The following is a 12,307-nucleotide window of genomic DNA, read 5'->3' as shown; positions in this document are numbered from 1 at the left end:
AGTTTTTAAAAAAAAAAAAAAAAAAAAAAAAAAAAAAAAAAAACAGATCTAAGAGAGAGAAACCATAATTTCAAAATGTTTTCTAATGTGGATTTAGATCCTGAGTGACGTATGTTGCAGATGCTTATTAAATATGTGTAATTTTAAAAGGAGCATCCTGCCTTTCCTTTTGCTAATTCTAAACAAGGGAACACTTATGGAAATAAAAGATAAGAACTCAAGAACCATAATCCAATATTCACATCTTAATAGTATGAGAATAGATTAACTTGGGGGTGCAAAATTATTCCCTAGACGTACCTTCTTTCTTCCTTCAGCCTGTGTTAAGAAAATACATGAACTATAACCAAACACAATCTTAATGGTGTCGACATTATACAATTAAAAAAATGGCATATTGGCAAACCTTAAAAGGATAATTAAGTGAAGCAAGAAGAGAGAAAAAGACCAAAAAAAAAAAATCTGCATCCTAAATTTCCTATCTTTCAACTATTCTTGCCAGGAGGAAGAAAAGAAGGAAGGGAGGGATAAAAGAAGAGATGAAAGGAAAGCAAGTCAATCAAAGAACAGTTGAACTTGAAAATCCTTCATGCAGACTGGCTAAACCTAAAAGAGTATGCTCAGTGAGGTTAATGGTTTCCTGACAGTTTGACAAAGGGATAAATGTTATCTCAGTAGATAATTAAATGGAATCTTTATTTTGTACTATTATCTTCTTGGAGAAAAAATAAACTGGAGAATGAAACTGATAGTAAAACATCGACCAATTAAGAATCTGATACCAATAATATCACTTAGAAATTTATATTCACAAAACCATACTGTGCAGTACTTATGAGATATTTATGGAATTCTCCCAGATCATTATTGATCCCTGATTTTCACCTTTACAATTAGAGCCAAATGGTGCCCCTTTCCCCACTCCCAGTCCTTTAGATGCAGCACTATCGTACATCCATGGTAAAGACCATTCCTCAGCCATCTTCCTATGGTACTTGATATTCCAGTACTTTTAAAATAAAAATAGGGGGTTCCTGCATGGCTCAGTTGGTTAAGCATCCAACTCTTGGTTTTGGCTCAAGTCATGATCTTGTGGCTTGTGAGTTCACGCCTGGCACAGGACTCCACGCTGGCAGTGTAGAGCCTGCTTGGGATTCTCTCTTCCTCTCTGCTCCTCCCCTACTTGCGTTTTCTCTCTCTCTCTCTCTCCCTCTCTCTCCTCTCTTTTTCTCAAAAATAAATAAATAAACTTAAAATAAATAGGATTATTGATCCACAATGCACAGTCGGATGTCAGCCATTATAAAAATCAATTGTATGATATATATTGCATATATTATAAATTAACATAAATACAATAATTTGTATTTTAATGTATGTTATGTATGTTAATATATTGTATGTTAATATAAATTAACATAAATACAAAATAACAAAGTTAACATAAATTTGATAAATAAAAGGTAGGCTTCAATTAAGTACCATTAATAATGGACTTTATGAGGACAAGAGGGTTGAGGAGACTCAGAGAACCATGGTTCTGTAAAGATTTTGTAAAAGTTTAAAAATGAAAATTGAAGATGTTTTAATTATGTAAATATAAAGCCGATTTGCAGAAGTCATTCTTCTTCATATTTATTCAGCTTTAATATTCTGTAAAGTGAAATGTGAAGTAATGTTACCCTAGATGAGTGGCATTATGTGGATTTCAATCATATTCTAACTCAGCTGCCTACATTCAGGTCAACTTTAATAAGAATTGTCATTTTTGGTTTTTATGGCGGATTATTATTATTTTAATCAGCTATTTATCTTGTTTTATTTTTTAAAGATAGAATATTACCTGCTACCCTTGAAAATCTCAGTTGATAATTAGACTCCAGCAATAAAGTTAATCCGTGGTTGTGTCATAAAAATGAAACATGTTCTTGCAGGATATTTTTTCTTTTGAACACTATGCTTTGAAAAAGATTATGAAATATACCATTGAGGTTTCAAAATGCTGTGTGGCAAGAGTAACGTAAGTCGGCATCAGTATCCACCAGCATTTATCAGTTAGCATGACAGCAGTGATCCTGACTGCCACTTTAAAACTAACCTCCAAAAAGCTGGCTGTGATAATCCGCAAGATTGCTTCAACCTCATGTTAAAAAACATGATTACACAGATGTTAAATTGGTTCTTAAGCATTGTCAGTCTTTTTCTCTCTCTTGAATAGAATCTCTGCAGCAGAAAAGAGCTTCCACTGGTACTGTGTTAAACAGGATGAAGTGAAAACCCTTCTGGGTGTAATAAAAGATATGAATAAACCCAGCGCAGCCTGGAGAACTGAATGTAAGCACAGCTGCAAAGGAACCTTGAGAAAAATGTTACCATCTGTCATCATTTTCTTCAACAGGTGCTTGTAGTTTTCCTTCTTTTTCGAAATCTCAAAAAGCCTTGTTACTTCAAACATTTCTGTTTGGAATATCAGCTTCTATAATAAGTGTTATGGTGGTTTAATAATATTGATAGTATAATAATAAATATTTTTGTGTTAAAGAGAATCTTTGATCCTAAAATAAAATCACAAACTGGATAAACAAACTTCATAAACATAATCTTCAGATTTCAGTGTAAGCTGGTTTTAATAAGTCATTTCTTCACTAATCTTAGAAATTGGAGAAGAATGTCAAAACAGAAGGGGTTTGCCTTCTAGAAACCACTTCAGATAAAATCGAAACTCTTTAGGTCTAATAAGGGATCTGTGAAACAGCTACTGGAATGCCAAAATAGAAACCCTGTTGGCTTCTGTTGCAATGAGGGGCCCACCTGAGCAATCTGGCCTCCCTTTAAGTGCCACCTTCTGAAAATACACATCCTGCGTTTTCCCCTCCAGCCAATCATCTCAGTTCAGTTTTCATGTAGAGTAATTTAATACTTTGCTATAATTATAGGATTATCAGAGATAGAGTGTAAAATGAACATTTTGACTCTTTAGGTCTAATAATAAACTTCAATAGAAAAACCAATTTCAGATGTTATCATAGAAATAAGATGTGTTCTAGCTTCATTGCATCCTATTCCACCAGCTTAAGTTTGTTAAAGTTTGCATGACTTCTTTTAACTGCCCATGACCAGTGAATGCAAGATATAAAAAATTTGAGAAGAAAACTCCCTCTTTTCCTTCCTTTCTCCCTTCCTCCCTTCCTTCCTCCCTTCCTTCTTTCTTCCCTTCCTCCCTCCCTCCCTCTTCTCCTTTCTTCCAACATATTTCATTGAGCAACTAGTATTCCTCAACTTCTATTGTAGGCCTGAGAGCACATGACTATTCAGGAGAGCAGACAAAGTCCACACTATAATGAAACTTACAGTTTAGTCTGGGGTGGGTGGAGGCAAACAATTTAAAAAATTTTTTAATAATAATATAATCAAAATGCTTAGATAATAAGTACTTAAAAGACAATAAAACAGATTATAGAGAAGAATTGGAAAGCCTTCAGGCTGAGTTATCAGAAAAGTCACCACTGAGGTGATGATATTTACTCTGAGAAATTAACTACAGTTAGAAGCCAGTCATGAGAAATATGGAGGAAGCAGGTTCCAGGAAGGGAGAGTTGCTACTGGAAAGGATTTGAATGGGGGTGGGTATCCATTCTGATGAAGCAAATAAAAGCCAGTATGGATGAATTATATAGCGCCCAGGAGAGAGGTCAACAGGAATCAAATGAGGCCCCGGGCATTGCAATACCTTATAGGTTAGTGTAGAAAGTTCAAATTTAATACTAAGCTTCTATCAAAGTCATCCCAGCTTTAAGCAGCAAGTGATATATTCTGATTGACATGAAGTGTGTGTGTGTGTGTGTGTGTGTGTGTGTGTGTGTATAAAATGGCATCTACCATGTTGAGGATGCCAAGGAATAAGAGTGGAGGTCAGAAGACAGGAGTCATGTGGTGGTCCCAGCGGTCTGTGCTTGAGGGCTCATGGTAAAACTGAAGGGAAGTGGGCAGGTTTTAGATTTAGTTTAGAGGAAGAGTCAACAGAACCTGGACCTGTGTTTCATATGTGGGGTGAAGCAAAGAGAAGAAAAAAGTATGACTACTAATTCTTTACAAGAGTTACCAGAAGGTGCCATTTACTGAGACTGGGAAGGCTGGGAAAGAAACAGGTTGAGGTGAGTAAGATTAAATTTGAGAGGCCTACCTAGACATCCCAGTGGGAAGGTCAGAAGACAGAGAATATGCAGACTGGTAGGAGAGAAACCAAAATAATGCAGCGATCAAGTTTCAAAAATTCACCAACTTCACATTCAGCTTCCCTCTTGAAGCCCTCCCAATTCTTCTGAGTTATGTACAAGTCACGAAGCATTCTTTTTCTTTATTTTTTTTCAGATTTCAAACACACATCCACTAATATACATTCACTAAACATAAATTAAATATAGTGAAATACATGGGAGAGAGATGAAATTCTCTCACAGGCACTATAATGGCCTAGGGCCCACCCACTCACAGAGACAGGACAACTCGTGAGACAAGTTAAAAAAACATCAACACTTTCCAATATAGTTGCTAGTATCTTCTCTCCTATTAAGGTCTTGAATAACCTAAATGCATGCATGCAGAATAAAGTTATTTTCAGCATCTCACTAAAGCTGGAAGGCAACCTGAGGGACACCTGTTCCTAGCTCCCACCAAAGGATTTCTCCCAGAAATACTTTTAAAGAGATGATTACACAGTATTTAATGCATCATGAGTGACAAGCTCATGAATTTACAGCTTCGCAAGGCAACCCGTTCAATTTTAAGACCTCTCACTGTCAGAAATGGATTTGTTATATTGAGCTAAAATCTTCTACTCTTTAATGTGTATTAATTGGGTCTTTTTTTTCTTCCTTCTGGAGCCTAACAGGGAGCATCTAATCCATATTTCTTGAGGAAGACTGTCCACCACTCTACAAACAATGATCCCGTCTCTTCTAATCATTTTATTCTCTGGGCACAACATTGAAAACTGTTTCCCATTGCCCAGGGAACCCCGATTTGCAGATATTTCAACCCTGTTTGTAATCCTCTTTTAGAATATTTTTTAAAATGTTATTCTAGAACCTATCTTCTGATGTGATTAGCCTAGTACAGAGTACTATGTCAATATTACTCTCCTTGATGTAAACAGCAGAGTTTATAGGCTAATATTGCATCTGTGTGTATAGCAAACACATGTTTTGAGTTTAAAATAACCTTACAGACCTTTTCCATATGAATTCCAGTTAAATTCAACTTTATACATTTTTAACCAAGTGTTTAATTCTATTTGTATTCTCAGTGAATTTTTAACTTTGAGTGTCCTCTCATTATTTTAATATATCACCATCTTTGAGTCTTTATCCTGTAGTCTAATGCAGATAGTCTGTTATCAACATATTTGGGGCATGAATGTTTAAATATTTATGATTGTAACGAACTCAACTTTATTAGTCATCTTATACAAGAAATCATGGGGGGCGCCTGGGTGGCTTAGTCGGTTAAGCGTCCGACTTTTGCTTAGGTCATGATCTCGCGGTTCGTGGGTTCGAGCCCCGTGTCGGGCTCTGTGCTGACTGCCAGCTCAGAGCCTGGAGCCTGTTTCAGAGTCTGTATCTCCCTCTCTCTCTGACCCTCCCCTGCTCACCCTGTCTCTCTCTCTCCTAGAAATAAAAATATTTAAAAAAATAAAAGAAAGTAATCATGGGAAACCTTGCTAATTACCTTACCATCATTCAGATGCGCCATTTATTTAATACTACAACTCCACATCCGGCAAATCAAATGCAAGAGAAAATGCAGTCTTGTCCGTATAATCTGTGTTTGTTGAAACCAGGCCGGTCTCTAGTCATTGTAATTGCAGAGTATTCACAAATCAATTGCTTAAAGTTTGTCCTGAGATTTTCTTAAAAATTGTTATCAATATCCCCATCTATACCGTTAGCAGATACCTTTTCCCCAAGTTGAAAAGCTGCCATATTTGTCTCCATGTCATCTTCTGACAATTCTGACATTTCACTGATTGCTTGATTGATTACAATAATATGCTGTATTTATTAAGTACTTTCAATGTGCCACATGCTTTGCTTAAGAGCTTTACATGCCTATTTCACTTAACCCTCACCCAAACCCCATGCTTTCGATGTCAAGAGTCCCTTCTTCATAAAGGAAACTGTCACTTAGAGAGGGGAAGGGTTTGCTAAGGACCACGCATCCAATATGTAGCCAGCAGTGCCGGGATTCACACCAAGAATTCCCGCTTTTAAGCATTCAGCAGTTAGTTATTCAGCAGGGATTTCTTGACGACCTGCCAAGTACACGGAACTGGTCTTGGTACCTCGGGAAGATGTGGCAACACTGACATTCATCAACTTGTAAATGTTCCATCCATACCCTAATAAAATATTAATTATCTACCACTCCTGCTACTTTTTCTCCTTCTCCCTTCTGTGGTGATGGCTTTAGGGCATTTCACTGCTTATTAGTAAGCTTGGAGAATGGAGGAAGGCAGGGAGAGGGTATCTATTCACCTAACTGGAAAGACACTTGAGAAATTTTCCAAATACAAAGGGAGAGCATTTTGTTACTGTTAATTCTAATGAAAGATTTCAAAGTGGAACATGTCCCTTGGCTTAAATACAGGCTGAGAATTATCTGGAACTTTCATTTATTAACGTTCCTTTGATGCCCTGTAGCCATATATAACTTATAAATTTTAGACTCTGTGTGGGCAGATATTCCGGTTGCCTAGAAATAAAGCAGCTAGTACCAACTGGCAAAAGTTGTGTAGAAATGATGGAGAGTATGAGAAGGAGAGAGATTTCTGGTCAAGCATATGTTGAAATACACCACTACCTACAGTCTTCTCATTGCTACTCTTGTTTCAGCATGTAAGTTTAAAAATATACTTAGAATTGTCAATAGCTTTGTTAAACTCATCTCAGAAGCATTCCCATTTTAGGGAAATCCAGTTTATTCTTCTATTTTATAAAATAACTTTCAGCATCCAAACATATGCTAGCTCGTGCTTCAAACATCAAACGTCAAAGGCACTCTGAATTGCTGTGTATGGAGTTCTCCTTTGCATGCCCATGCCCAAAGCCTGGAATCTTTGAAGCTTCTGTAGGTCTACCACAAAGGAGTCACCTGATTCCTAGCAAAGAACTTGACCAAATGAGATCAGTAGTTCCCGAACATGTCTGCTGATCATAATCACCTGGGAAACTTCAAAACATTTGTCCACCTCCTCAGATTGTGATTTAATTGGTATGGGAGGGGGAGGGCGGTTACCTGGACACTGGAATTTTTTAAAAGCCCCCAAGTGATGCTAATACACAGAGAAGTTCGGGAGCTCTGGCATAGGAAGTATCTTTCCCAGTTCTCGGCTCTCTGTTGGCTCTGCTCCTCATCACTGGGCTGTGATCTGTCACAGCATGATTCCATTCTGGCCCTGGATGTCCAAGTACCAGCAGGCCTAGCTCGACCCATGAGTTTCCTTGTAAGTCAGTTTCAGAGCACGACATTTGTGGGGTGGAAAAGGACAGCAACTTAGTTTTATCTAACAAGCTGAGACTTCAGAGTTTTAGTTTAAAAATTGCCTAAAAGATAGAAATCTACAGGCACATGTAGTTTTGTTGATCTAGCTTCTCCACGTTCTTTAGGTCTCTAATATTACTACAGATGAGAAAGAACAGAGTGTAAGAGAAAAAGCATTCGCACCTAGAATTAAGAAAGAAACTCACTCTTAGAAAATCACCAAGTCTCTATCATCAAAGCTTGAGAGACTCTAGTGTAGCTTACTAAACATCTGTGTAGAAATGCCACAGAAATAGAAAAGAGAGCTTGTGTGGATCAGACACATTTGTTAAAACATTAATTATATTTCTTCCAGGTAGGCAGTTTCCTATATTCAAAGTCTACTAACTTCTTTGATGCACATGCCAGATAATCTTCTTCATAGTATATAATATTTTGAGTTGTAAACACTATGATTAATCTCCAAAGACAACCTTTAAGACTTGGGACATTTGCTTCCCTTCATGTCTTGATTATAAGCATCCTCGTCTGAAATAGCCACGTGGTTACCCCTTATCACATCTCTATTTTAATTCTCAGCACTTCCTTATATTTTTCTTGTTTATGTACTTCTTTATCCCCCACCAAACTGTGAGCTCCATGATACCACCGACTTCACCTCACTTAATGCTATGCCCTTATAACCAGTCATTGGTTAAATGAGTGAACGAACATTCCAATATTCACTGCCTATAGGTAAGTATGTCACTCAGTCATGTGAGAGTCACAAGTGACTCCCTATTGTGTGACCTGAAGCCTCAACTTTATACATCTACAAACTGGGAGAAATAAGACATTGTTCTCACAAGGATATCATCATAATTACCGGAGAGTACACACTTTAAGGACTTATCAAAATGTATGGCATATATTAACAACTCAGTGATTGAAAACTCATATGATACAAATGTATCTCTATGACACTTATAGTGGCACAAAAGTAAGAGAAATACTCTGTTTTTATTTTGCCAATCTGTTTTAATATGGATTTCATGATACATGTTCTTTCAGTAGTAAGGATGAAAGTTGGAATATGTATTTTTTAAGTTTGTTTATTTTGAGAGAGAGAGAGAGAGAGAATGCATGCACAATCAGGAGAGGAGTAGAAAGAGAGGGAGAAAGAATCCCAAGCAGGCTCCATGCTGTTAACACAGAGCCCGATGCTGGGGCTTGATCCCACAAACCATGAGGTCATGACCTGAGCAGAAATCAAGTTGGATGCTTAACTGACTGAGCCACCAGGTGCCCCTGGAATTTGAGTTTATGGGTGCTACTGCTTACCTACAGAAGAAAGAACAGCAAATCAGAACTCAGAGGAAATAAATCCAGGCTGCTGATCTGTATGGCCTCCAACAAGCCATTTAACAGGTACCTAACATTCAGTTTCTCAGCTATAAAATTGGGGGTGTGGGGAAAGTTAGGAAATTTGAGGGGAATCAACTGAACTCTGAGCTCTTTTTAAGTCTGTTTATTTTTTAGTAATCTCTACACCCAATGTGGGGCTTGAAATCACAACCCTGAGATCAAGAGTCACATGGTCATCCGACTGAGCCAACCAGGTGCCCCTGAACTCTTAAGAGCAACAATACACAAAATCAACATTTAACTTATAAAAGCAATAATTGTTTAAAGATCTTCTCATAATTTTGGGCTATATGAGATGAATAGGAATGACCTCAACAGCAAATTAAATCTGGTCTATACATTATTTGCATAACCCTAGATATATTATTCTAACTTTACAGTTAACAAAAGTATCCATTTGAAGTTATTTTTGTAGAATTTTCTGCTTATGTGCTATATGCTATCATTATGAGCAGCCTTTTTTTTTTTTTTTTAAGTTAAAAGACAGACTGGGAAGAAGTTTCCTGGAGAAATAACTTTCTATTTAAAAGTTCTGTACTAGTTATTTTCTTAAGTTACAATAAACAGCCTTGTGAGGCATCCATATGCACAGTTTTGTCTTTTTTTTTTTTTTTACATATGGACCAAACATTTTCAAAAACACGATGATGTATAATGAATTCACTCCTTTTGCCAGCAACTTTATTGTAATAGGGCTGTATTTCCAAAAAAAAAAAAAAAGAAAAAAAAAAGAAGAAGAAGAATCAATAAGCTTTGAAGTGGACTCTGCCTTCCCTTCCCAGAGTCCAGAAATATGCCATTGGCTGTTCAAAGCCTTGAACACTGTTGGTCAATTCAGGTGTATCGCTCCCTTGGTTCTCAGGTCTGCCTTGTTTCCTCAGGCTGGCATTTTGAAATCATCTGCTCTGCCAGGGAGAACCACACAGCTGAAGAGTATCATCTTGTGTGGAGCATTACACTGGTGCGTGTGTCCTTACTGCTAATGCACAAAGCACGAAGCTTGGAGAGATCCCCTCGTCATCTGGAAATTGGGGTGTGTGTGGGGAGGGGGGCATAATCTGAAGACTTATAAATATCTCTTAACAAAGCCCCAGCTGAGCTGTGTCAGGACTGTAGGCTCTCTTCATCTTTCCCTTACAGCTTTTCAATTTGCTTTCCAAACATTTCTTTGTTGCCGTTGGCTGGGGTGCACTTAAAAGCAGCACATCGTTAACCACAAAGAATGCTCGCTGTTTTCTGTGATTTCAAATCACAGCACAATTTCCAAGCACTTCCTCAGCGAGCAGCCCGGCAGCAATTACCCGGCTGCTGAAGACTTACTTCTCGGCACAGAAATGTTTCAGTTTTAGAGACAGCCAACACCACAAGCCTGTAACAAATGATGACATATGCTTCAGCCTCCATTCACTAGTGATTTCTACCCCCAAAGGAAGAGTGAATCAATTTTTGTGCAAATTCAACGGGCACATCCGACAATGCTGCCCTCTTCTCTTAACTCACACAAACTAGGCATTCATCAACCCGGATTACTTGCCTCCAATGGGGACCCACAGTTGCTAAGTGGCTGGGGTGGGGGTGGGATTGCACCGTGTCAAAAAGGGGCAAAGTACAAGGAAAGGACATGAATCCATCAGGGAAGTGAGAGTTGAGTTAATTCATTGAGACAAAATGGTGAGGTTTCAAAAGCCAATGCAAGAGGAAAGCCTGCTTCCCACCCCCCACCCCGGGGCAATCCTGTGAAAGACAGTGCAGAAACTGACCTCAGCAGCATCCGAGGGGTCACGTCACCCCAAGAGCAAGCTGCTCTACAACAGTGTGTCTGATAGAGACAGGCTCCACCTCCCAACAACATTTTTCTCTCCCATTAGATGGTACCTGGTTATACACCATCTGAGGAACTTTCTCCAGGCTGGGTTGGTGGGTTACAAAATGGGAAGGGCAAATTTCCATAATGCCTCATCTGTGGGTCTATAGGTTTAAGGGTGGCCAAGCCTATTGCCTTGAGGCAAGGAAATCAAAATTTGATTTTTCACTCCACGAGCCCACAAGCAAATGTCACACTGCCCTCCGGAGGTATTCTCATTGGGTCCAACCCTGAATTAGTGATTGGCAACCACTGAAAAAGATGGGGCTGTAGAGGTTCACTGGTCTTTTTTGGCAGGGGTGTATGGAGGAGGAGAACTAAGTGTTCACTAATTCCTTGTGAGTGGTGTGGGAGAGAGAGTACAAGGAAAGAAGGTGAATAAGTAAGTATCGCCTCCCAATCTCAGCAGCGTCAAGAGAGATTAGATGCTCGAGTAGACAGACACTTGCAAGTGGTGGTAAGGAGACTGTGACAAGTCAGTGGGGATGGGTGTGGAAGGAGGTATTTTGCAAAGATGGCCTCACTTGCATATTCCATTCCCCTGTGATATTGGGGTTTATGTTTCCTCTTGAATAGATAGGATAGGACCACAACAGAAGATTCCTCAAAGCTAATTTACAAAAGGCTATCCAGTTTCTCGGGATATTCACTTTTAGGACCCAGCCACTCGGCTGTGAAGAAGCTGAGTAGCTGCGTGACTCCAACCACTCACATTGGACTTGGCATCAGGTAAAATAGAGATCTGTCCCCACTTAGCTCCTCCTCAAGTTGCAGGTGGGTGAGCAAACGAAGTGTCCCTGTATTGAGCCACTATGTCTTGAGTTGGTTTGTTAGACAAGAGACAACCAAAAAAAAAAAAAAAGGTCCCCTCTTACACTAGACATTTCTTGGCACAGAAAAGTGGGGCCTGAAGAGACATGGGACTTTGGTTCTCTGCCTTTCATGGCTTTTCATAATTTGGGTCATTTCTTTACTAACCTTAGCTTTTTCCCTCTTGGCCCCAGATTAAGTTGTCCATGGGCTATATCTCAACTAAAATTGTGTGTACATACATGTTCTACATGGTTACATGGTGCTCTGCACAAAATGGAATTGCCGCCAGTATTTAGTAATCGGATTTACCCACATCTAAATTTCTGTCTTCTCCCCCCCAAAAAAGCAAAAACAAAAACAGAAGATCTGCCAATACTTGATCTGCATTCCCATGTAACAGCAATTTGGTCGCAAAAACTCTTTTTTCCTCAATCCTCTGTCCTGTCTGTTGCATTAGATCAAGTCCATTACTTTGTTATACTTGCTGTCTGACCTCAAAGGCATGTGGGTTTGTGGCATCTATTTTAACCAACAATTCTTTACTGGTTGGCTGGAATTTATTCTCACACAGTTATCCAGGAGTTCAGATCTTACTGAAAAGTTTAAGATAATCAGCAAAATGGAAGTCAGAATGATTTAAAAGAATACATCTAAAGGTCAAGTTTTTAAAAATTAGATAAGAACGGA

At 38.6% G+C, this 12,307-nt stretch overlaps 1 protein-coding gene across 1 annotated transcript in view; it reads right to left on the bottom strand.

The window, feature by feature from the left end:
• Window positions 1-10,347, bottom strand: part of MOXD1 (monooxygenase DBH like 1) — an 83,699-nt gene extending 73,352 nt beyond the window's left edge. The window contains exon 1 of the mRNA XM_077775988.1: window positions 10,245-10,347. Within this exon, the coding sequence (XP_077632114.1) occupies window positions 10,245-10,347 (103 nt within the window). The remainder of the gene's footprint in view (window positions 1-10,244) is intronic.
• Window positions 10,348-12,307: the final 1,960 nt, after the last annotated feature.

The sequence above is a fragment of the Crocuta crocuta genome, unplaced genomic scaffold (assembly GCF_008692635.1).
Source record: "Crocuta crocuta isolate KB4526 unplaced genomic scaffold, BGI_CrCroc_1.0 scaffold25, whole genome shotgun sequence".
Classification (NCBI taxonomy): domain Eukaryota; kingdom Metazoa; phylum Chordata; class Mammalia; order Carnivora; family Hyaenidae; genus Crocuta; species Crocuta crocuta.
Note: the sequence above shows the minus strand (reverse complement) of the source record. Positions and strands in the feature narration are given on the sequence as shown.